The sequence below is a fragment of the Lepidochelys kempii genome, chromosome 9 (assembly GCF_965140265.1).
Source record: "Lepidochelys kempii isolate rLepKem1 chromosome 9, rLepKem1.hap2, whole genome shotgun sequence".
NCBI classification, from domain to species: Eukaryota; Metazoa; Chordata; order Testudines; family Cheloniidae; genus Lepidochelys; species Lepidochelys kempii.
In genome coordinates, this window is record NC_133264.1 from 33,529,519 (window position 1) to 33,556,663 (window position 27,145).

The following is a 27,145-nucleotide window of genomic DNA, read 5'->3' on the forward strand; positions in this document are numbered from 1 at the left end:
TTAGTGGAATGCTTCCAGTCCTTAGGGAGGGAAGGTGAAGGTGTGGTAAGATAATGAAGACAAACTCATAGCACCAATCCTTGCTGAGGGTTTTTGAACATTCAGGGAAAGAGAGGGCTCTTCTCAATTAATAGACTAATCCTGAGTAAATGGGGTACTAACCTTCTGGGATCAAGGCTGGCATGATTGATAAGAAGAGCTTTAAACTAGGAAATGCAGGGTGGGGGGAAGTTTGGGAGAGATTCCTGTAATCTCCATGCTTGGCATAGACTGCATAGCTAGGGGGCCGTCCGGGCCATGGACCAACCAATTTTAGGCGGCTGCATGGAAAATAGGGTCGTCACCTGGCTGTTTTTCAACTGGCCTGGCCAGTTTTTCTACTCTCTTGACAGTTGCTGGTCAAGAAATTTAATTTACTGGACTCTTTTTTTGTTTTTTGTTTTTTGTTTTGCTGTGCGCATGTGCAGTGATCTTTTAGCTAGCAGCTGCACATGTCATGGCTGAGTGTGTGCATTTGATATAGTATCATATGGGGCTTAGTATAATAATTGTATAATGGCTAAGGGACTGGCTAAAGGGGAGATGACAAAGGATTGCACTGAAAGGATAACTATCTCTCTGGAGAGAGGTTACTAGTGGAGCTCTTCAAGGATCGGTCTTGGGATCAATCTCATTTAATATTTTCATTAATGACTGTGTCACAAAAATAGGAGTGTACTAATGAAATTTGCTGATGACACAAAGTCTGGAGACATTGTCAATACAGAAGAGGATTGAAATGTTATACAGGAAGAACTGAACGATCTTGAGGAATGGAATTATGGAAATGGAAATACATTTAATAGTATAAAGTACAAAGTCATGCACTTAGCTAATAAAAAGAATTTTTGAAACTAGGGACTCATCAGTTGCAAATAATGGAGTAGGAGAAAGACATGGGTGTATTAGTTGATTACTGGATGACTAAGGCATCTATGTGGTGTGGCCATAAAAAGGCCATGAAATCCTATGATCTTTCTGGCAACGTATTTCCAGTAGAGAGAGAGAAGAATTCATGCCATGGTACAAGGCATTGATAAGACCTCATCTGGAATCTTTTGTATACTTCTGATCAATCATGTTTAAGAAAGATTAATTCAAACTAGAACAGGTGTAGAAAAGGGCTATTGCGGTGATCAGGGGAATAAGAAGCCTTATGAGAGGAGACTGAAAGAGCTTAGCTTGCTTAGCCTCGCACAACAAAGACTGAGAGGGAATATGATTGGTCGCTATAAATACATTGGTGGGGTAAACACCAGGGAGGAAGAAGAGCTGTTTTACAATGCACAAAGTACAATGTGGGCACCAGAACAAATGGGTATAAACTGGCCATGAATAAATTTAGGCTAGAAATTAGAAGATTTCTAACGACCAGAAGAGTGATATTCTAGAATATCCTTCCAATAGGAGTAGTGCAAACAACAAATCTAATTGCTTTTAAGATGGAGCTTGATACATTTATGAATGGGATTACATCAGTGATTCTCAAACTTTTGTACTGGTGACCGCTTTCACATAGCAAGCCTCTGAGTACAACCCCCCCCTTATAAATTAAAAACACTTTTTTATATATTTAACACCATTATAAATGCTGGAGGCAAAGCTGGGTTTGGAGTAGAGGCTGACAGCTTGCGAACCGCCCCCCCCCATGTAATAACCTCGTGACCCCCTGAGGGGTCCCGCCCCCAGTTTGAGAACCCCTGGATTACATGGTCAGGGTTGCCAGCAGTAGCAGCAGACTGGGCTTGATGACCCATGAGATCCCTTTGAATCCTACGTTCCTAAATGATAAGAGCCAGCACTGAATTATATTCAGGATTGCCAAAGTAAAATAAGTCAATTATGAACAATTATCATACCGGTAGGTGATACCACAAACCATAGTATCTGTCAAGAAAAGTCAGAATGTAGACAACATACTAACTTTAATTAAAGATCTCCACTTCAACGTTGTTTTGACTCTCTCCTAACTTCTCATTGAGGAGTCTCTTCTTCTCTGTTGCAACAGGATCTAATGTCTGCAGATCAGAAAACATCTGAGTACTTGACTTAGGTCTTTAACTATTTAGTAATCTCGGCTGAGACATGATACGTGTTGCATATTAATCGTTGCATAAGGGGATCTGTTCAGAGAGGGTTTTGGGGGGCAAGTACATTGTGTGGTTTTATATTATTTGTCTGTTGCTACTAAAGGATGTGTCTCTACTGCAGTGGGAGCAAGTCTCCCAGCCTGGGTACACAGACTCATGGTAGCTGGGCTGGAGCTAATTGCTAAAAATAGCAGTGTGGACGCTGGAGCTTGGGCTCTTAGGCTGACCCAAGCACCTAGACTTGAGAGTCTGTGCTCCAGCCCAGTGTTAAATAGATATGAGCTCTGTCAAGGTTCCTCCCCCACTCTGAACTCTAGGGTACAGATGTGGGGACCTGCATGAAAAAAACCTCCTAAGCTTATCTTTACCAGCTTAGGTCAAAACTTCCCCAAGGTACAAAATATTCCCCCCCCGTTGTCCTTGGACTGGCCGCTACCACCACCAAACTAATACTGGTTACTGGGGAAGAGCTGTTTGGACGCGTCCTTCCCCCCAAAATACTTCCCAAAACCTTGCACCCCACTTCCTGGACAAGGTTTGGTAAAAAGCCTCACCAATTTGCATAGGTGACCACAGACCCAAACCCTTGGATCTTAAGAACAATGAACAATCCTCCCAACACTTGCACCCCCCCTTTTCTGGGAAATGTTGGATAAAAAGGCTCACCAATTTGCATAGGTGACCACAGACCCAAACCCTTGGATCTGAGAACAATGAAAAAGCATTGTGTTTTACAAGAAGACTTTTAATAAAAAATAGAAGTAAATAGAAATAAAGAAATCCCCCCTGTAAAATCAGGATGGTAGATATCTTACAGGGTAATTAGATTCAAAAACATAGAGAACCCCTCTAGGCAAAACCTTAAGTTACAAAAAAGATACATAGACAGAAATAGTTATTCTATTCAGCACAATTCTTTTCTCAGCCATTTAAAGAAATCATAATCTAACACATACCTAGCTAGATTACTTACTAAAAGTTCTAAGGCTCCATTCCTGGTCTATCCCTGGCAGAAACCAGCATACAGACAGACACAGACCCTTTGTTTCTCTCCTTCCTCCCAGCTTTTGAAAGTATCTTGTCTCCTCATTGGTCATTTTGGTCAGGTGCCAGCGAGGTTACCTTTAGCTTCTTAACCCTTTACAGGTGAGAGGAGCTTTCCCCTGGCCAGGAGGGATTTCAAAGGGGTTTACCCTTCCCTTTATATTTATGACAAGCTCATAGTCTAAATAATGGAAATTGCTTGTTGCAGTTTGAGGACTTAAAAAAACCAAACAAACCAAAAACACCAAAGAAACTTCCAATAGGTTTAACTTTTGACATTTGGAATGTTCCAGAAAAATATTCCAGAAGGCTTTATTGTGCTTTAAGAATTGTAATTCTAATTAGCTGTACAAGAAACGAGTAACATACTATGTTGTATTATGTATCACCATAAGTATCTATTCAGAGTAAACCAAAATCATAATACAGTAGTAAACTAAATAGAAAATAGCCTTTGTTTATCAAGCATTTTCCTATCCCCAAATAAATAAGGCCCCAGTTCAGCAAAGGGTAATGCATGTAGAAGTTCCATTGAGTTCAGGGGACCTATTCACAGTGGCTACACCTACAGTTGTGGATAGGGGTGCAATTCCCAGTTTGCACAGACATACCCGTTCTAGCTCTGATCGAGTTAGCACACTATAAATAGTAGTGTGACTGTGTAACACAATGCACGGTGGTGGCACGGGCTAGCTACCCCAGTTACAAATCTGCCTGGACCAAATTAGTATATACTTGGTGCGGCTATCATGTCCTGCTGGTCGCCACTGTGCTGTGCCTACCACAGCTCAAAGAGAGCTAGTGCGAGAGTCTTCACAAGCTGGGAATCATACCCCTAGCTCCTAGGTCCCTTTCAACCCTGATATTCTATGATTCTATGAAGTGTAGACATAGCCAGTGCATAAAGTTAAGCATGTACATAGCAGATTGGTTCCTAAACAGGGAACTAAGTCATATTTATTAGCATTTTTGTCATAGTTCCATTAAAAAGCATGATTACAATGCCACCAAAGCCCTTCAGAATTTGGAAATAAATACTAGGGTTGTATTTGCCTTCCAGGCAAAATGCAGATGAGGTTGGATTGATTTTAGTATCAAGCACTAGGCATAATAAAGGTCAGTGATGCAGCAATTTTTTGAAGTTCAATAAATGATAACAATTTCATAACCTTTTGTGACTTTTTTCTTAATGAAACAACAGATTGTAAAGAAAAGAGAATTCAGGTGAGTTTATTATTCAGGAATAAATGGATAAAATGTTAAGCCTGACTTTTAAAATACTTTGATTACAGGGATTCTTTGAGATGCACTCACAAGGTGTAGAAACCAAAATTAGCTAGATATTAACTGTTAATATCCTGGACAAATCTTATTGAATTAAGATAAACTTTATTGAATTAAATTAAACTTTATTGGATTAGGTTTAATACCTGAGGGTCCATTGTATTAAAATGCAGTTGTGTATGTGTTATGGAGGAGGTGCTCATGTAATTCCTCCGTTATCGGCCCTTTGAACCTATCCTCCTGGAGAGGTGCACATATACTAGTTCAAAACGGATTCTCCAGGGACCAACAGACAAAGAAGAGGTTTTTGGATGAATAGCCTCATTTTAAACTGGGTCAGGGCCTTCTTCCTTATCCGTCATACAGACAGGACCTCTTATCCAATCGTGAGAGAAGGATTGGAAGGACTTGGCTTACTGGGGCCCATAAAACTGGTTACTAGTTCTGAACAGAGACTCTTATGAAATTGTGACTATAGAAAAGACTCCCTTTGTAAGGCATTGAAGGACTGCTCCTGCCAGAGTCCATGTTAGAATCGGGATGATCTCTTGATCTCTGGTAAGCTTACTAGCATGCATGTAGGTTCTTTTATTGTTTATAATGATTTCTCTGTAGTGCTAGGACTAAAATAAGCTTGCACTGAAAGAGCTGTGTGGTATCTAGAACTGAGGGCAGTCAGACTGTTAACTATCTCTGAAGATAAAGCAAGTAGCCTGTCTCTGCTGGTAATACCACAGTGAAGGCAGGAAACTGTGCAGCCTGGAAATTCCCCAGTCAGAAGGGAATGAGACGTGGGTCTCCACCCAAGAAAGGCAATGGCTGGGGAGCTGGACAGCTGAGAGTGGGTGCCCTTGCTGGATCACTGAGTTGTCCTGAACTCTGACAGCCCCTATTTGAGTCATCTGCAAGAATTGAAATAGGACCTTTAATCTTCCATTTCTTTATGTGCTGCCATGGTACATGTGATACTGGTTCAAAATAGCTCTGTGTATCTCCTGCATCGTCTGGTGCTCTCAAAAATCAAGGGAGACTTAAGGGAAGATGTGTTCTATTAAGATTATATTAATTTTCCTGTGACTTGTGTAATATCACCAAATCTCTTCTCTGCCACATCATGGCTCTGGGCTTTAGATATAAACACTATTTCCAGAGGCAACTTGGCTCAGACATCTTTGAACAGGGTAAAACTCTTCAGTGGGCCCCTTTTTTAAAATAACAAAACAAAATAACTTATCTTAAAAAATATCTTAAGGACTCCCCAGACCCAAATAAAATTATGCTTAACCATCCATTGTCAAAAGACATTCAAGGGAGTTTCAGGTAATTTTGCCACAACTACAACTTCTAGCCGTACCAGAACCACAGCTCTCTTAAACTCTTTCAGTACACTGGGGTGAGGAAATCCTTCCACAATATGAACTAGAGAGTGAAGCCCTATTAGTTCAGACCCACGTTTCTTTAGTGCCCAGGTTGGGTTCAGAACTTTCTTTTTAATGTGATCTGTTACTACTTCCAGCAAGTATCAATATTCATAAACAAGGCTTCTCGTAGTCTTTCAAGAACCACTCCATCTTGAAACTTTTGTCTCCTCTTCCTTTAAGACTGAATGAAAAGATAAGGCTTTCTGAACTGTGTAGTGAACAACCTTTTCTCTGGAGCAGTTCTCAATGTTTTACATTCAGCAACCTAATGTTACAGCAGAGAAACATTTCGGGACTCCTCTCCCACCTAGTCATAAAGTATAGGGGTGTGGTAGCAACCTCCATGTTGAGAATTTATGCCTTAGATCCATGATTCCAGTTGCATCAAAAGAGAGTGGGTTCCATGTGCTTCTTGGTGATTTAAATAGTTCTGGATGATCTTGTCTGACTCTGGATTTGTCTGTCTTCATGTGCAAAACTGATTTCATGATGGAGGTCGTAGCTCTACTGATCCAAGAACTATAGCCCTCTCCCCAGTGCATCCCTACTGACATGAATGTCTATGCTTTGTAATCAGGAATGACCATTATCTGATTCAGGAAATGCCCTTCAGTCTATCACCTGTTCCTTGGGTGTTCTGAAGTTAAAGGCCACCCTGATGGTCATCTTGAGAAAAGAGAGTATCTAGATCTACTACTGACAAGACGATATACTTGTGAAGACGCAATCGTGCAACGTGATAGCTTGCCTCACTGACTGAACCATCCAGTACTTGGAAGAACATTGATAATACCTTGGAGGAAATCCAAGATTTTATTCGTGGAACCTAAAAAAGGGTGCAGAGTCTCAAAATTCTGTATCTGTAGGTGGAATAAATCATATTCTAATTGAGATAATTTTGAAAGTATAGTTGCTGACTCCACCAAGGTTACAGTTGTTTTCTGAACAGAAAAACAGAGCCATCTGTAATGGAATTTGCCTGGCAGATACTTACTTTCATTCACAGAACACTACAAAACTGACATGATTTCTTCATCTGATGCCACCTTTGGACATGGAGTTCTTCAGTCTTTCCTGGTGCTCTTCAGTAAAGACCCTCTCTTAAAAATTTTGCTCAGTACTATTAGGTTTGATATTATGATGTTGCTACTCTGGACACTTTCACTTTTCCTTCCCCATTGTTAGAAGTTTTTTTTCTGCTTGTTGCTTCCCAGCAGTTCCAACTCTGTGAAGTAATGGAGGAGTTTCCATGAGATGGTTAGAGAGCAAGAGAATTGGTTTCCTTACCTGTAATTCTATCTTCTCTGAATGGGAATTCCCTGCTCTGTTTCACCCTGGGTGGTATTCAGCAATTTCAGTATGGCTGAATGGAGAGGGTAAGATCCTTATCTTCTGGGTCTTACAAACCTGCTTTTATTTCTTGCTTCCCCAGCCCCATTTTTCCCATACAGAATACAGTTCGGCATCTAATCGGTTTGATTTTTTTCTAGGGGTCTCCCTCCCACCCCCAGCATTCTTTTTAGCTTTGGCAGTATGGCCTGGGGGAGAAAGGTCATGCAATTTAATCCTGTGCCTTTAGAGGGTGCTGCTAGGCAGATTGCACTAGTAGGGGAGAAAAGAGGAACCTCTTGCCTGCATAGAGACGTGGAAAAGATGGAAAACCCAGCAGTTCCAAGCCTGATGGAACAGTGGATTTGCATTCACAGAAGATAAATTGCAAGTAAGGAAACTAATTCTATTGAATTAAAAATTAATTAATGTGTAATCCCTTGGAAGGAGATTTGGCAGGGTTAGCATTTACAGAAGCAATCCTGGTAATGTATTCATATTGGCTGGAGGGATATAGTTTTTTTGTGAAATAACTGTCATATCACTTTTAAAATGGTACAGCTTTGGGATATAACATTTTTCTCAAGCTAATAATTTTTACAGTATTTGCATTCACCCAATGCCCTTAAAATAAGTTTTGTCAGAAGTCTAAAACTTTCATTTCCTAAAGCACTGGCTTTTATTACCTTGCCCTTCCAACTGAATGGTATATGTCAATGAGGCTTTTATCTTCCTGAGTCAGTTCAGATGTGTTATGTGAATTCACACTTGCAACTGCATTCTAGACAGTAATTTCCCCCACTGTGGTTTGGCAGCAAGACCAGGTGGATCTCATTGCCTCCACCTGAAGGGTAGAAAGGAAAAAAAAGCTAGGGAGAAAGACAAGAATAGAGAATCCTTAAGAGCAGCCAGCTCAGGAGGAAACTCAGACATAGGCTTATGTTGTCACTTGTGAATAAAGAAGAGATGCTGAGTTCTGAACAATAATCATTTGTGTGTGTGTAATGTACTGAGAGTGTTTACAAAAGTATGCAAACTCACTGCAAACCACAGTGGGGTGTTGTGAAAGCTGTGATGTCACAGCATGGTGCATGCTGGGGTATCATAACAGATAGCCCTCAGGGAAGGATGGACATTTTGGGACTAAAAGTACAAAGGAAAAGTGAATTTTAACTTGTTAATATGTTCTGAGTCTGGCTAGTGGGGGAACTCATCATGTATTGTTAAAGGCAATGAAATGTTCATTGTGTTTCCAGGCCACCTTTAAGACTTAGAGAGCAAGGACTAGATGCTCTGAAACTACAAATAGCAAAAGCCCTCTGTTGTAATCCTCCCAAAGACTCCATGGTTTTTTTCCCTGGCAAGCACACAGTGGAGCTCCTCCCTACCCCACATAGGGCCCTTGGGAAAGGACAATGGTTAAAATATTTGAAGCAGAAATGTGATTTTTGGTTTGTCATCTCTATCTCGTTAAAAAAGGAGCTCAGTATCCATTGATTTAGACCCAAACTGTTTGGGTCCATTCATATTTATGCCAGTTTACAGGTGAGCAGAAGAATACCTGTGTCCTCATATCTGCATGATGGACATATAATCATTCTAAATACTGCATAACATATTGAAGAACATATCTTTGTAAGCAGTTCTTGAGGGTGCTTCAGGGCTTTGTCTGGCTGGTGAAAGATTATGCTTTTTTCCTAATGACTATTTTTAAAGTGGTGGTGTGTGCCTTAAGGAGCTGCCTTGCTCAGTTAAAGGCTGTGTGCTGTTTCTAGTGCTACAGGGAAATCTTGGAAAAACATGATACTGCAGTTGTGTTCAGTGGATCTTTTTCCAGTTTCATCAGGCATAACTGCTTGTCTGCCCTCATGGGTGTGGAACTGGAACATGTAGGTCATGATCTCTCAATGTCTGCATTTTTAGGAGAAAGCATATCACATGTCCTTTCAATTTTACCTTCAGAGACTCCTCAGATGAGACTACAAATTTGGTTGATAAAGGAAATAGTGTTGATGTAATATACCTAGACTTCTGTAAGGTATTTGATTTGGTACTGCATGACATTTTGATTAAAAGCTAGAATGATATAAAATTAACATAGCACACATTAAATGGATTAAAAGGTGTTGTAACTGATTGGTTCTTGGCGCTTCTCTGTTGAACATTCTTATTAATAACCTGGAAGAAAACATAAATCATTGATAAAGTTTGCAGATCATACAAATTGGAGGACTGGTAAATAACAAAGGGGACAGGTCACTGATACAGAGCAATCTGGATTGCCTGGTAAATGGGGCAAACAAATATACATTTTTAAAATGGCTCAATGTAAATGTATACATCTAGGAACAAAGAAGGTAAGGCATACTTACAGGATGGGGGCTTTGTCCTGAGAAGCAGTGACTGAAAAAGATTTGGGGCTCATGGTGGATAATCAGCTGAACATGAGCTCCCAGTGCGATGCTGTGGCCAAAAGGGTTAATGCGATCCTTAAATGAATAGATAAATAGGGGAATCTTGAATAGGACAAGAGAGTTTATTTTACTTCTGTATTTGGAACTGGTGTGACTGCTGCTGGAATACTGTGTCCAGTTCTGGTTTCCGTAGTTTAAGAAGGATGTTGCTAAATTGGAGAGGGCTCAGAGAAGAGCTATGTGACTGATTAAAGGATTAGAAAATGTGTCTTATAATGATAAACTCTAGGAGCTCAATCTATTTAGCTTAACAAAGAGAACAATAAGGGGTGGCCTGATTACTGTTTATAAGTACCTACCTGGGGAACAAATATTTAATAAAGGCAATCTAGCAAAGAAAGGTATAACATGATTCAATGGTTGGAAGTTGAAGGTAGACGATTTAGACTGGAGAAAAGGTATACATTTTTAATAGTGAGAGTAATTAACCACTGGAACAGTTTACCAAGGGTCATTGTAGATTCTCCATTACTGAAAATTTTAAAATCAAGATTGGATTTTTTTCTCAAAGATGTGCTCCAGAAATTATTTTGGGATATTCTATGGCCTGTGTTATACAGGAAGTTAGACTAGATGATCACAGTGATCCCTTCTGGAATCTATGAATCTGAAAATCCCTTATTTAAATATTTTGCTGCAATCCCTGTTTTTGCTATCTTCTTCCAGCTATTGTAGCTTCTCTTGCAGAGCCAGTGATCTATTTGCATGTTCTGGTTTAGTTTTCTCTGTTAGTACTGGTCTAGTGTACTGGTCTAGCAAATCCTGATTTTCAGCTCTTTCAACTTAGTAGAAAACTCTCCCAGGACCAAATACAGACATGACTGGAAACTGTAATGTATTTCTCCCATTGCTATGGAAAGGTTCTGTGTAATTTCTCCTGTAATTCTGGCTGCCAAACCATGATTTTCTCTTTCACTGGTATTTGTCTGAGGACACATTGTTGCTGGCAGCATTTTGTTTCTTATCTGTGCTGGGAGGCTGCTGCTTCTCCTTCTGTTTTTGTGCTGATCTAAATTCCAGATTTTTTAAAACTGAAATATCAGTTTTCTGCCACTGTAAAATTCTATTTTGGTTCAGTGTCCTTCTGTTTTAGATGTCCTTCGGTTTATCAGATCAGTGGGTAATGGAGCCAGAGTGAAATGTAAATGGAGCTGCTAGTTAGGTCAGCATCACACGACACCTTCCTCTCCAGGTATAACTGTAAAAGCCCTGCATACCCTTGCTGCTTTGCCTTGCATTAAAACATTTTGTGTTTATGTTGTTTTTCCTTTGAAGCTTTAATTTAAGAGAGTGTTCCTGTTTGATTGCATGTTGGTTTCCACTCTCAGTATATTATTTTTTGTGCTGCCCCTTGTGCAATTGTACTGTCCAGTTTATTTCTTTCTGTCTTGTCTGTCTGGTCTGTCTTTTCTGTCTTTCCACTTGTCCTCCCAGTCTATAAAAAGGGAAATAAGGGTAACCCAGGGAATTACAGACCAGTTATCTTAGCTTCACGACCTGGAAAGATAATAGAACAATAAATATGCAAACACCTGGAAGGTGCTAAGTAACAGCATGGATTTGTCAAGATCAAATCATATCAAACCAACCAAATACCTTTCTTTAACAGATAAGAAGCCTTGTGGATAGGAGGAAGTGGTAGATGTGGTCTATCCTGACTAAAGTAAGGCTTTTGATACTGTCTCACACGACCTTCTCAAAAGCAAACTAGGGAAATGGGTGCATAACTGGTTAGAAAACTTCCCAGAAAGTAGTTATCAGTCATTCGCAGTCAAGCTTGGAAGGGCATAATGGGTGGGGTCCCGCAGGGATCAGTTCTGAATCTGGTTCTGTTCAATATCTTCATCAGTGATTTAGATAATGTCATAGAAAATACACTTATATGCGGAAGATACCAAACTGGGAAGGTTTGCAAGTGCTTTGGAAGATAGGATTAAAATTCAAAATGATCTGGACAAACTGGAGAAATGGTCTGAAATAAATTGGATGAAATTCAATAAGGACAAATGCAAAGTACTCCATTTAGGAAGGAACAATCAGTTGCATGCATACAAAATTGGAAATGACTGCCTAGGAAAGGGATCTGGGGATCATAGTGGATCACAAGCTATATATGAATCAACAGTTTAACACTGTTGCAAAAAAGCAAACATCATTCTGTGATGTATTAGCAGGAGTGTTGTAAGCAAGACATGAGAAGTAATTCTTCTGCTCTACTCCGTGCTCATTAGGCCTCAGCTTGAGTATTGTGTCCAGTTCTGGGCACCACATTTCACCACTCCAGAGAAGAGCAACAAAAACGATTAAAGGTCTAGAAAACATGACCTATGATGGAAAATTGAAAATGTTGTTGTTTGTTTGGTCTGGAAAAGAGAAGACCGAGAAGGGACATAACTGTTTACAAGTACATAAAAGGTTGTTACAAGGAGGAAGGAGAAAAATTCTTCTCCTTAACCTGTGAGGGTAGGACAAGAAACAATGGGCTTAAATTGCAGCAAGGAGATTTAGGTTGGACATTAGGAAAAACTTCCTATCTGTCAGGGTGGTTAAGCACTGGAATAAATAGCCTAAGGAGGTTGTGGAATCTCCATCATTGGAGATTTTTAAGAGCGGATTAGACAAACACCTGTCAGGGATCAACATTTCTCAAACTGGGGTCCATGAACCCCTGGGGTTCCCCTAGGGGACTCCAGGTGGTCCGCGGGCCCCTCTGAGAAACTCCTCCCCCTCCCTTCCAGGCGCACCTCCAGTACACTGGGGAACAGGCTTACCTCTCCTGGCTCCCCACCACTCCCGGAAGCGGCAGGCATGTGCCTGTGGCCCTTGGGGCGGGAGGCCAGAGTGTCTCCGTGCACTGTCCCTGCCCGAGCACCGACTCCGCTGTTCCCATTAGCCGGGAACTGCAGCCAATGGGAGCTGTGGGGGTAGTGCCTGCAGGCAGGGGCAGTACGCAGAGACACCTTGCCCACCCCGGCCTAGGAGCCGCAGCCAGACGGATGTGCCAGTCACTTTCAGGAGCGTCCCGAGGTGAGCACTGCAACCCTTGTCCCCTCCTGCACTCCAACCCCCTGCTCCAGCCCAGAGCCCGCACCCCTTCCCACACCTAAACTGCCTCCCAGAGCCCGCACCCCATCCTGAACCCCAACCCCCGACCCAGCCTGGTGAAAGTGATTGAGGATGGGGGAGAGAGAGCAAAGGAAGGAAGGGGGGATGGAGTGAGTAGGGGAAGGGACGGGGAAGGGCCATGGCCCCAGGAAAGGGCGGGGAAAGGGGTGGTGCAAGGGCTGAGCTGGGGCGGCATTGTGGGTCCCCGAAAACTTTTAAATCAAAATGGGGGTCCTCAGGTTGCTAAAGTCTGAGAACCGCTGGTTTAGGTAATACTTAGTCCTGGATGACCTCTCGAGGTCCCTTCCAGTCCTGCGATTTGGTTGTAACTTTTTCTGATATAGACCAAGTTAATGGACATATAAAATTCTGCTGTCATATGATTTATGATTGACATTCATTATTGAGGGTGATGGTGGCTATATTTTTAGCTAACATCATACTGGAATATGAGAATAGAGATGTTAATGATATTTTTCCCACAGGCTTGTTAAAAATCAGGTTCTCTCGGAAAGTGATTGTACAGTACAACTCTTACCATGCATATTGGCAAATATAAAAGGAGGGATGTCAGCCAAATTCATATTGGGCTTTGAACATAATCTCCATCATCATGGTTTCCAAAATTAAGAAACAGTAATAAATTTATTAACATTTTTCTATGTTACTTTAACTAGCACAACAAAATTGCACACTATTTATTTAAATTTGAAATAATCAAATTATCTGTTGAAGCCAGAGAAGAATTCAGTAACTTACTGCCTGGTGAAGCAATAAACTGAGCCAGACATACAATTTTGCTTATTGTGACTAATTGGCCACATGAGTCAAAATTGAACTTGTATTACTTGAAAATTATTACTTAAGTAACATGCCAGGATTTTCTTCTGTGTCTTTTTTTAATAGATACTTCATTGTCAAATTCAAAATGTGGATTTGAATGAAACATGAGTTTAGAATTTGGATTCTGGCTCTTCTTTTTGAAGGATGATTCACTCTTTGGAAGGGGTTTCAGCGAACATTCTCAGTTTATCAATAAGCATAGTGTAAACCTAGCATAATAGGCTCTATATAAGGTTTTTATCATACAAGATGGGTTACAAACCTATCCTTACTTTTTGTCAAATGTAGAAAAGAAATTGGCTCATTGTTTGTACTGCATATGGTGTTATTACATAGTCAAGCTGTTAGGGATACACAAAAAATACTCTAGATGATGATGATATAGAGAGACACTTAAGATCCCCCTCCCCCACACACATTATGTTGATCTGTAGCAACAATGGTTTGGTCTAGACCAGGTGGTTCTCAAACAGGGTGACAGAGGTCTTCCAGGGGGCACATCAACTCATCTAGATATTTCCCTAGCTCTACAACAGGCTACATAAGAAGCACTAGTGAAACCAATACAAACAAAAATTTCATACAGAATGAATTGTTTATACTTGCTCTGTATACAATATACTGAAATGTAAGTACAATATTTATATTCCAATTGATTTATTTTATAATTGTATGGTAAAAATAAGAAAGTAAGCAATTTTCAGTAATAGTGTGCTGTGACTTTCGTTTTATTTTTATGTCTGATTTTGTAACCAAGTAGTTTTTAAGTAAGGTGAAACTTGGGGGTATACAAGACAAATAAAACTCCTGAAAAGGGTACAGTAGTCTGGAAAGGTTGAGAACCACTGGTCTAGATGGACTAAGAGGCTCTTATTCATGGCTTTTGGAAATACATTTGGTATTATTGGATAGATAGATGAATGCCTGTGTACATGCATGAACTTAGATGCCAGCATTGTATGGTCAAATAAAAATGTTGTCCATGATCCTACTGCCAGTGCTGTATGGTAGAAAAGGTCTGATTAGCGAACAGAGGAATTGCTGCATAGATGGCAGAGAAAGCAGTTACTTAGCACAAGCACTAAATCACAGCTGCAGTCATGAATTTACTCCCTAGGTAGGCTGTGGATGCTTCATTCACTTTGTAGAAAGCCTCCTGTCATTGGAAAGAGCGATAGTGGGCTTCATTATTGCTGGGCTCATGTGGCAGAGTATGGCTATGAATTTCAACAGGAAAAATAAGCTATGCAATAAGTGCAGTTGAAAGAGAGCAGTAGTTCTTGCTGTTGGATCTAAATGCCCCAAGATCTCTCATTTTCACTGACATGTGGCAACGCTAGATAGTTACCGTATATACTCGATCATAAACCGGTTCGTTTATAAGCCAACCCCCCCCCCCCCAAGATGAATAAGTAAAAATGGAAAATTTTAATGACCCATTCAAAAGCCAACCCTGTAATTCAGGGGGTCAGCAAACTTTGGCTCATGGGCCATCAGGATAAGCCGCTGGCGGGCCGAGATGGTTTGTTTGCCTCGAGCGTCCTCAGGCGCGGAGGTAAACCTAAGCAAAGTGTCCCGGCGTGCCAGCTGCTTACCCTGACGGGCTGGGACAGCAACTGATGGGAAAATTTTTTGGGGGGGGGGCGAGAAGCTGGGGGTCAGGGGAGTAACCCCGTGACCATCCCCCACATGACCCCACCCCTAGCCCAGGACCCCCACACTCTCCCCATCCCATCCCTTCCCACCTCATCTGGGGAGGGGCAGGGGAGGATGTCTCTGGCCTGGCCGGAGCTGCTTTGGCGGCTGGGCAGTGCATCTGCAGCCTGCTCCAGCGGGCCAGACCGGGCGGCACAGCCGCAGCATGTTCTAGCGGGCTGGGCCTGGTGGCATGGCTGCAGCATGCTCCGGCAGGCCTGGCAGTGTTGCCACAGCCTTCCCTGGGGGGCGGGGCCGAGCGGCACGGATGCAGCCTGCCAGCCCCGGAGCTGCAGCTGCTTCGGAGGCTGGGGGGAGAGCAGCATGGCCAGACGCAGAGAGACTCTGGCCCTGCCTCTTCCCTTCTGGCTCTGCTGGCTGTGCTGCCTCTCCTTGCTCCCTCTGTTGGGGGAGGGGTTGTGTCCCACCTCTCCCTCTCTAAACCAGTTCATAAGCTGGCCCCCTTGTCTGTGCTTCCCTTATTTACTAAAAAAAATTCGGCTTATGAACGAGTATATACGGTACTTAGTATTTGACAATATGAGCCATAAATTTTCCCATTTATCTTTTTCTCAAGACTGGTGTGATACTTTTAAAGGCGGACACCTCTCGCAGTAAATTCTCACTAAAATGTAGAGCTATAGAGAGGGGTTTTTTTTATATTTTTGAAAACATTACCCATAAAATGAGATTCCAGAATAATTGAAGACGACTTAGAACCTTATATTACCTCAAATGTATATTGATGATGAAACTTTCAATATCTGGAAATTTCTTAAAAGATCAGGATTGGTTAATGGTGCTGTTTTTATATTCTTTTCATGTTTATTAATTTCCCTCATTTTTTATATCCGCTTTTGAAGGATTAAATCTTTAAAGAACAATCTTTACTCTTTTCAGATAACCCCAGATGTAGCTTGTGGAAATGCCAGTTCTAACAACTCTGCTGGAGGCCGGCTTATTTCCTTTGAAGTTCCACAGAACACATCAATAAAGTAAGAATATTGCTTTGTTATAGCAGCCTGGAATAATAAATATTTAAATAGTGTTTGGTACCGAATTCATGTCTTGGGAACTGTAGTCAATTGTCTCCGAGGCAGCCAGACTGTGAAATGCCTTGGTATGTCATGAAAGAACTCCAGAGCACCTCCAGATGACAGGAGGGACCTAGCAATACCAGAGCACCTTCTTCCAGAGGTGCAAGTGCTCACATGTATGTTTAAGTGGTTTGTTTTGTTTGGTTTGGTTTGGTTTGGTTTGGTTGTGGGGCATGTTTGGGGGGACAGGAGGGGAGGAGGGACTAAGCGAGTAAAGTGTCTTTCAGCCATCAGAGAACACTGGGAATTGGAGCAAAGAGGTGGAGGACAACAGTTTGACTTGGAGAAGGGTGTAACATTTTGTTCTTTTCCCTCCACGCAGTGATGATTTCTGAAAGCCAGAGCAGCTCACCTTTCCCCATTGCCAAATTCAGACTAATGTATTTGTTTATATTTGTGTTTGAACTTCACATCAGTAGTCTGAATGCTTTATAAAAGCTTTCTACAAAGAGGTGTGAGTCCTACAAAGCAGATATGCGTTTGAAGAGTTTAAAGTTGTGTAAAGCACCCACTTTTTCACACTGACAGTTGTGTAACTTAATTTTAATGAACGGAATTTGATTCCCTTGAAAGCCAAGATCTGATAGCATTGACTGGGATGAAGCATACGTTTATGGTACAAGCTTTCAGATAAAGATCTGCCAATGTATCTCCCTTCTGATTTGCAACATTCCTGCTGTTTTAGGCCTCGGTTTCTCCTGAAACAGCGCACTGACACCACTCTTGTGCTGCCATCTTGTGCTCTAGAATCACAGCTTTCATTAAAAAAAAGTTTTGACTTATTTTGATGTTTGCAAAAAAGAGTGAAACTCTTGCAACTGTGTCTACGTTGAGTCTGCAGGCAGCCTGGAACAATGACTCTGAAAGTTGGGAACTGCCCAATTTGTCTCACTGAGTTGTTAGTTCAGACACCCAGTGATTATGATGTAAATGTCAACATTGTTAATTATTTCATTCCCCATGAAAGCTTGTAAGAAAGGAGAGGTAAGATCACAGATCTGCACAGTTACTGATTGTCTCATTGTATGTGGGTGCGATTTGGAAGTGTACTACCATTTCCGCCCCCAAATTAAGAAGTCCTAAGTAGAGACCAGGAGGGAATCTGAGAAGCCAACCGTGAGAAGTCCAGTAGAATTCATGGGCTTATTAAAAACTCACTGTGGAGTACCCATCTCTAAGGAACCCAAGGAGCACACACAGTCATATGTTGGTCATTTGTGATATCTACTATGAGCAAGCGTCTCACTTTGGCAGCTGACGTGAGCAAAACTTGGAAAGACACCGCAAGCTTTTTCCCAGTTCAGCCCCTGCTAGGCATGAACTTACACTGTTTATAAGCGGAAATACTCCAGTTTTGCCAATCACTTGAATTAATTTTCTTTATTTCACTGTATTCCCTATGTTAAAAGGCATATGTAGAACATGTGATCTGAATATATATTTATGTAACAACAATCACTTTAGGTTAGTAAACTTGCACTGATTTTTATCATGGAATTTGACCTAAATTGTGGCATTCCTTGCTGTCATTTTCAGGTTACCTGAAGTTGTTGTTAGTGAGGGGCCTATAAGTTGGGATAAAAAAAAATCCAAAGCTTTGGCCAAAATTTTATTCTTAAATAGTCCAGGTACAAGAGGGGATCTCTTCATGTGGATTACATTCACACACACCTGCAGTTCTTGGTTTCAGCTGAAAGCAAAAGCATGAAAATTGGAAGAGGTTGATCTGATGAGGTTAGCAGCCCAATTTTAGGCAAGGAAGAGTCAGACTAACTTCTGAACATTTGGATACTAAGCTGTATAGAATGTTTGAGCCTTTGGAGGTTCACTGAGTCCTAGTTGGGATTCTTCCATCTATGAATTGATGCAGATGTCTGGAAAAGATTCATATTATACATCTACACAAGGGAGTGGAAAAAGTACACTAAAAGGAAGGACAGATCCATAGAAACAAAAATTTAAAATCCTGTGGAACTGAGTGCATATATTGTAGTTGCTTTCAAGTGACTTTACCTTACTCAACCCTGTTTATTTCACTAGCTCAGTCCGCGAACCCCTAGGGTTGCAAGCAGGTTTCAGGGGGGTCCATGGCAGAAAGCCAAAGCCCTGCCACATGGGGCTGAAGCCCAGGGCCCTGAGCCCTGCCACATGGGGCTGAAGCCAGAGCAATGTAGCTTTGCAGGGGTCCCTGTGGTATGGGGCCCCAGGCAATTCCCCTACTTTCTACGCCCTAATGCTGGCCCTGGCTTTTATATGCAGAAAACCAGTTATTGTAGCACAGGTGGGCCGTGGAGTTTTTATAGAACGCCGGGGAGGGGGGGCCTCCAAAAGAAAAAGGTTGAGAACCCCTGCGGTAGATCACCACAGGTCTGAGTGACCTTGACAACCTTGCATAACCCATTTGATTTACGAGAATGCAATGCTCTGAACATTTTATCCAATTCATTAAACAAAACCAGAATTTCTGTCAACATCAAAACTGCCTATCTTGAATGTGTACTGATACCATGACTAAAAGGGATGGAAGCAGAAGTATTTCAGCCACTAGAAATGGCAGCATTATGAATGCTAGTAGGGGAAACTTCGGAATGGAGTGAAGTACCATTGAAAGCACATTAATACAGGGGGGAGAGATTGTGTTCTGGTAGTTATCCGGTAGTTATATATTTAATATGTTCTGAGGATGGTATGTGAATATGGATGCTGATTTTGTGTTATGTCATGTTATATAAAGTGTTCATTGGACATGAAAATGGTTCTTTTAAATTATTAGAAATTAAGACTGTGCATAATGTCTGCTTTCAAATATACCATTATTCAAACCCTACTGTTAAAAGGATTTTGTATTGTGAATGTGCATGTATCCAGCCTTACTGCAGTGAAAATTGCGTGGTAATAAAAAAATTTGTATTTTGATAGTACAAATAGTGTGCATTAAATTATACCTTTTTTCTGATTGTATATTTGCTACAGTTGAGTCGTTCTTTTTTTGTTGATTAATTTTGGTCCAGAATGATGTATTGTTTGATAAGACTGATTTTCTTCAATCTGACATGTAATTATTTTTATCCTTCATGTCTCTAGAATAAGGCAAGATGCCACGGCTTCTCTTATTCTGTTGTGGAAGGTTACAACAGTTGGATTTAAACAGTGCTCACTTATAGATGGTAGAAGCGTTACTCTCCTCCAGGCACTGGGTGGACTTGTTCTTTCTGAGGAAATGCTTGCATTAGGAAATAACTACTTTATTGGTGAGTTGTGCTAACGTTCTGGTCTCCTGATCTCCAGCCTTACACAAGAATCAATAATTTATGCAAAACTTAAAGAAACGTAGAGGCAGCTCTGTTAATTTACAAAGGACTTGAAGAACTGGTTTGGTGGTCAGAATATATTTTAGAATTTTGTTAATTCGAAGCAGATGAATGCTACCTGAAGCTGCAAAGTAGCACACATGTGGAACTATGTAATATGAAATCCAGTTAATGTTATTTGACCCATCTACTTCAGATACACATTTTACAGTACATTTTAATTTAACTATGTTGCTTTTTGGTAAATACTACAATAAATGCCTCCAAATGTAAATATTCAAGGTGTTTCTTTGATCATTTGTTATATTATGGTACACTTTGAGAAAAGAATTTGTGTGAAATCAGTTAAATGAATAAAATACCTAGAACATAATGTAAACTTCAAAATATATTAAAATATAATGGGCAAGTCTGTTCTTCTCACAACTATATTTATTACCCACCAATAACACTTACTTGTCAAGGATTTATTCCTATGTAAATATGACAAACACAGAACTGTTAGAATTATCTTAATATACTGTAATATACTTCATTTGAAAAATGAAACATTAAATATCATGGGAGGAAGTGTGAAATGAAAAATAGTATCCAGTTTAAAATAAAGTATATGGAAAATAATACTGTTTTAAAGACATTCTTTAAGAATGGAGACTATAGATTTAATTATATTGGGCTTTGTGGACAGATGGTGTCAGGCTTGACAAAGCCCTGTCTGGGATGATTTAGTTGGGAATTGGTCCTGCTTTGAGCAGGGGGTTGGACTAGATGACCTCCTGAGGTCCCTTCCAACCCTGATATTCTATGACTGACTGAAATTAGGACATGAAATTGAAATCATGGTAATAATAGTACTTATTTGTTATAGTCGTGAAATACTTTTCTTTCCATAATGAAGAAAAAGCTGCTACAGATTATTGTTCAGTAATTTGTCATTTCTGAAACACAGGCTGCTTTGCAAATAGATATAAGCCATCAAAAACACCTGTGCAAAAATATTGGGCCGTTTTCTGAATGGATGTCCCTGCCAGAAAGAAGCCCAAATAAAGCAGAAATGCTGTGTTTCCACAGTGATAAGGGACAGTGTATCAGAGATCCTGTTGAGGGTTGTTACAGCTACTTTATCAGCAGCAGGTTTCATTTAATGGCATTTATTTTCTCCAAATGGTTTTCCAATTATTTTATATTTTTCCTCGTTAGCTGAGATAGACACTTTCTCTTAAATCTCTTACATCTAAATTTTTTTTTTTTTGCATTTAATTTGCTGAAGTTAACTTTCTCTCCGAGAGCAGTGCTAACATGGAATGGCATGGCAACTGACATAAGGTAAAATTCTAGTGAAGATAAGGCAGTTTGTAGTTTTTACATGTGTTAGCCGGTCAAGGTAAAGACTACAGGGGAGTGTTTACCTCAGTCTGCTAACTCATGTTACAGCTACATTTGCCTTGTCTTCACTAGGCTTTGATCTTCTGTTAGTTAACATGTTAGCTCACACAAGGTAAGAACGTACCTTTTTTCCTAGTGAAGACAAAGCATACGTGCAGTTTGTAATAGAGACTTCGGTCACCATGTACATCATTACAAATTCTTTTTCTGTAACTTTTTCTTCCATCTACTGGAAGTTTGTGATGTCTTTTTTTTTTTTAAATAAATCTTCTGATCCTAAAAAATCTGTACAGAGCTTTCCAAACTCTTTAGTGCAGTTTTTTTAAAATAAAACCAAAAGATCACAATCATCCTGACTGATGTTAGAGGACACTATAATCACAAATTAGTATGGCATGGAGGAACATGCAGACTCAAGTAACAATAAAATGATACCATGCATCGAGGGCTAATCCGTGTTTAGTAAAGATGGAGGCATGCACAGTACATTTTGATTTAAATATTTTATTAAAAGACCCACAAATCTACTTAAATTCTTCATTTTAGTTTTATAATCTGCTGTGCATTGGTAGCACTCTGAGTTTTACTTCAAAAAAATAAATATAAAACATACTCCCTCCCTATACCTTGTTTTTATATGTATTAGGGCGAGGTGAACGTCAAGCTTTTTACTTTCAGTATTCACAAAAAGTTCTACTGCATGAAAACGTCAAAATAGGGGCATGGATGACTTTGCTGTATACAAAAAAGCAATGACTGTAACAGTTACTTTGTTTGATGATACTTAAGCTGTAATACTCTTGAGCCAAGAGGTAATGTGGGATGATATAAGCATAATGCTACTTTCCTTCTAGGAATGTATCAGCCAAATATTTGCTTTCTATGTATAATGTTTCTTGGAGAAATGTAGGGGTTGCACTGAACATTGTATTTTTTTCTGCATATTCAACTGAGTTTTTTTAAACTCTTCTTTTTTTCCTTAGTGAATCTTACTAAAAGAGATTTTATTGGCTTCTTATTTTTTCATTTCTAATTTCTAATTAGAGATGTTATAGAAGAAAGGGAAGATGTGAGTAAGCTGAAGATCAAAGAAAAAGATTACATGAATCTCTCAAGTCACTTTCCCCAGTGTAGCCTCCAAGTTTGTTATGTATCTTGGATCTTTAATTATTTCATACCAGTCTTCCAGAATAAGTCTGATGTGCCAAAGACAAAACATTCCGGGAAATATATTATTTGTTTATGTACTGTCTCTTGGTGAAAAGAAAAGGAGTACTTGTGGCACCTTAGAGACTAACCAATTTATTTGAGCATGAGCTTCTCTTGGTGTTTAATTAACTAAATTAACATTTGTTTAAAGTTGTTTAGACACTGCTGAAAGGAATCAGACAGGAGAAAGTAATCAAGTGATGCAGTGTGTAAACAGTATTTATTGAGTGGAAGTAATGGAGTGTCTCTAAGAATTACAAATAAATAAAACCTTGAGATCATATTGTTTTTTCCATATACAAAAAGCAGCCCTATACTCTCAATGTGAATGACTTCTTTGGGGATTGAGCGGAATGGCAAAATGAGAAGGAATAAAAGTCTGCCACAGAGAGCACAGTGTGCCCTCTCTGTAGCATGATACTCTAATTTTGTTTGTCGCTGACTCTGCAAATAGACAGATTCTTTAAAAAGTGCAGTGTGGAAATGAAGTCATAATGGTTCTGTGGCTGCATAGACCACATTTGTTAAATTACTACATTTACTTTATTAAAGCTGGGCCATCTTGAGAAGGGAAAGGGGTGCCAACTCCAATACTTACTGAAGTCAGTTATTGTCACTCACAGCATATACTTTCCATAGCAATCTTATTAATACTATCTTCCTTAAAGAAAGATTTTAATGAGTTTTGAGTAAGCCACATGTTCATGGTATGGAGTCTATCTTCTAACATTTTTCTTACAGCCATTAATTAAGAAACATAAAAGATACATTTATTAGTCAGAAAGAATGAGTGACCTATTAAATACAATTTAGGCTTTGAAAAGAACAAAGGTGCACTGGATGGGTCAGTGGTTTAGGAGTGGGACAGGACACTTTTTACTTCCAGGTTGCTAGTATAAAGCCAGGCTAGGCTGGTACTGACCATAAGATGCTGCCATTTTGTATGGTTCTGAGAAATACTCTGTTGGGGAGGAGCCCACTCATCATCCCTTTCAGGCTGCGTGTGGGGGTAAGGCAAAGGATGATTGAAGCTCTTCTGCTGCAATAAGTTTTCTCTGCCACCCCCATCCTCCGGGGGCAAGACTTAGGGCAAACATATTGGCATTTGATTGCTAATTGTATGTTATGTGGGTTCACCATTGAATTTTTATTTCTGTTTACGTCAAGCCAGTATCACATTCAAATACCATATGTTCCAGTGTGTGAATATGGCAAAACTTTGGGGGCTTATGTAGGTTTTGCAGGGCATCAGTTTATTTTCCTGGTTTGCTTAGGGATGGGAAGCCGCAGTTCTAGGGGCTAAGTATATTGCTGGAGTTTAGCACAGTGGCAGCTTTATCCCTCTTTATGCCAGACATGTATCATGCTGGGCTTGGAAGTTGGGTTTTGCCAATCAGGACAATGATAGCTATACTAACCCTTTCCTGCAAAGACTATGTTCATCTCCCATTTTTGTTTGTTTCCACTTTGGTTTGTTTGTTGAATAAATTTATGGGCTGTGTGCCCCTAGCTTGAGGTGTCTTTTTGGGGACCCCATGGACAATGAGTTATCAATGGGTAAAAAAAAAAAAAAGAAAACAATTAAAAATTGAAAACACATCATATTCTTCAAATACCTGTGATTGAACAAAACAGCAGTCCAATTAACTTTAGATTTTCCTAAATATTCTTCTCCGGACAAAGACTATGCATGACAAATTTATGAGGAAAGGAGGGTTGTAGTTTTTGGTTTTTTTTAATTACAATGGTAGAAGGTTAAAGCTGGGCTTACAAGATACATTTTTCACACTTTTAATGATGAGTCCATAATCAATTGGTCCCAGTAAGGTTGACCCTCAGAGAAAGTAACATATGACTAGATGGGGTGTATAACTGAAAATGTCATCAGAAAAAATCATCTGTTTAAATAGAAAATGAAATCATTTACTGTAAGTGAAATCCTCGGCCCACTGAAGTCAATGGGAATGTTGCCATTTGCTTCAGCAAGTCCAGAATTTCACACTATATGGTCCAAAGACCCTTGAAGTCAGTGGGAGATATTCATCTAAATTGGCAGGAGTATAGGGCCTTAATGTCCTACCAGGTTTACAAGATTCCTGAGCTTTATTAGATTAACTCAGGATCCTCTGCAGTATGTGATCATTAGTGTCACCAGAACTATGTCATAAATGAGACGCCGCAAAAATTTAACCCAGTTCTGATCATACATCTACTCTTTATTTCAATAAGTTCTTTTAATTGAAATCAGATGTAATGTATTTGACAAGGTGCTGAAAAATGACATTACAATGGAATGCATAGTATAGTAACAGTTTGCACGAGTCTTTTCAACTGTGAAATTTCCATGAATGTTAATCAGAACTGCATAGTTAAAGCCTTGCAGACTGGGTTGAGAACTAAAAACATGTTACTATGCATTTTTCCTGGCAATCCTAGAACGCCAGATACCCAGTATATCTCTCATGAAAGGGATAATACAGTCGTCCTAGTGCCATTTACATATATATCTGTTTCTATTTGAGATGGTTGCAGGTTCCTTTGGTTTTCCTTTTTGATCTAATGAAGTTTCTTTCTTGAGAATATTCAGTAAAATTTGCCTTAAAAAAAAAAAAAGCTGCTCTAACCACAGTTTTGTAATCGAGGTCTTACTAAGTTACCGCTATGGAGACCCCTCCCATCTGACATGCTCCTTCTAGCTGGGCAAATGCCCTACACCAGACATTGTGTGGAAGCCCAGCTATTTGTGGCAACTGTGTCATATGAGTAGAGTATTGAGGTTGAGGTGAGCACCAGAACCACCCCCCATTAATTTTTAGCCTTTTATCTTTGAAGGATTTATAAACTCGCTCCTTACTATGAATGAAAACAAAGTCACAATCATGCATTTCAAAATTATGCAAAGTTTTGCTGAATATAAAGGAGTTTAAAAACATTCAGATTTAAATGGCTGTAGCTTTTTTACTATAGCAAATAACATTTAATAGTCTAATTCTAGTAACAATAAAAATTGCCATAATTTTATGTTGTATTGTTTTGAAGATTTGGAAAATAGATAATGAAAGTGTTTAACATACTTCATAGTTATCTGTTCAGTTGTAGTCAGTTTCCCAAAAGTGCTCATGTTTGGGACATGGTATTGTAGGTCATCCAATTGGCATTGAGGACTCCAGATTTTATTTTCAACTCTGCCTCTGATGTATTGGCTGTATTCGTGTTAGCTGTTTTTCAGAAAAATGTCCCACTGTTGCTAATGCCAGTGCAGCTCCATCCATGGTAACAAGGCTTCCCATGACTGCCAGCAAATGTAGCCATGTTGTCAAAACCTGCTTGTAATCAGTTTGCATGATATGATAGTCGAACACTGTTGGCAGCCAGTGGCTTTTCTGTTCTACCACCCCCACCATTGTGTCCTCTGGTGGAGCTGCAAAATTGTTAACGGCAGTGTGAAATATATCAGAAATATATCAGCCTAGTGCATAAGGACCTTGAGAAAGTCACCTTCTTTCCATATCTGTAATACGGGGGTAGGGATATTTAACTATCTCACATGATTTGGGAGGCTTAATTAATATTTCTAAAGTGCTGTGTGAGACCTTCTGCACTAAAAGATGCTTGCCAAGTTTCATAAATTCCATAATAAGGCCTAAAAAGGGGTGGGGGGTGGGGGGCTTTGTAGGTTGGCATAGGTATATTTGCTTTTCTTTAATTGTATGTTTAAAAATAACAGAAAGAAAAGAAAATTTGAAGACATATTTTGCCATTTCAGTATAGCTGAGATTGAGAATGTTTCCCTTTAAAAGAAAAATAATTACAGGAATGTACTGAAAAAAAAAACAACCCAGCTCAAATCAAGAAATTCTGAATTATCATTCAGTGCCAATAAAAGTTGATAGCCAGTGAGCCAAGAGGCTCAGCACATTTAGGATTGAATCTTATCCTCTGTTACCGTTTAGTTATCATTATACAAAAATAAAATATGATTTAGAATTGTCATGTTACTGAGGGCAGAACAATAAATCCTCTCAACATAATTTCCACTTGTAGCATCTATTGTGTCTAGTATTTTGATTGTAGGGACTGAGTTAGGCCAGCAGTGTAATCTGATTTTGTCAGGTTGTGGAGCAATTTTAAATTAAAGCAATTTAATCAGCTGATTTTAAATAATAATTTAAATCACTTAATTTAAATAAATAATTTAAATTCAGTTGAGGCTCTGTGAAACTAATATGAAAATTTGTGCTATTGCAAATGTAGATTAAAATTTATAATTAACTGAATTGTAAATTCTATTGACTTTTTTAAATGCTACCACTTACAGGATATCTTCTTTTAATTTTACAAAACTGCTATAATAAAAAAACCAAAAAAAAAAACCAAAATAGTGAAAATTAATGCCCTAACCCCTTAACCAACTGAGCAGGTATGTAACTGCACACATCAATAGTGGGGTTTCATGTGTGTACATGTTTGTAGCAGCAAAGCTAAAATTGTATTTTTATTAAAAAGCTTTTCTCTTAATGGCATAAATCTTTGTCACTTCAAAACAATATTGCTGTAATGCTAACACTGAAATGTTATTTAGACTTCTAGTACATTAACAAAGTTATTGGGAATTTCTCTACACACATAGGGAAACATTTTCAAAAACTGGATCCCTAAATTAGGATCCCTAATTAGGCTCCTAAATCCCTATTTTGGCACCATTGACCTTGATGGAAGCATTTTATCTTTCTTGACTTGGGAAAGTTCAGTATATCAGAAAATGGTACTGGTTGGCTATTTGTTTAACATTTGCTTATCAATTATGAGTTTGATTGT

At 39.5% G+C, this 27,145-nt stretch overlaps 1 protein-coding gene across 2 annotated transcripts in view; it reads left to right on the forward strand.

The window, feature by feature from the left end:
• Positions 1–27,145, forward strand: part of DNER (delta/notch like EGF repeat containing) — a 276,236-nt gene that overhangs the window by 129,239 nt on the left and 119,852 nt on the right. For both annotated transcript variants that reach the window (XM_073359834.1, XM_073359835.1), the window contains exons 3-4: positions 16,225–16,319; positions 19,506–19,672. In XM_073359834.1, coding sequence (XP_073215935.1) covers positions 16,225–16,319; positions 19,506–19,672 — 262 coding nt within the window. The remainder of the gene's footprint in view (positions 1–16,224; positions 16,320–19,505; positions 19,673–27,145) is intronic.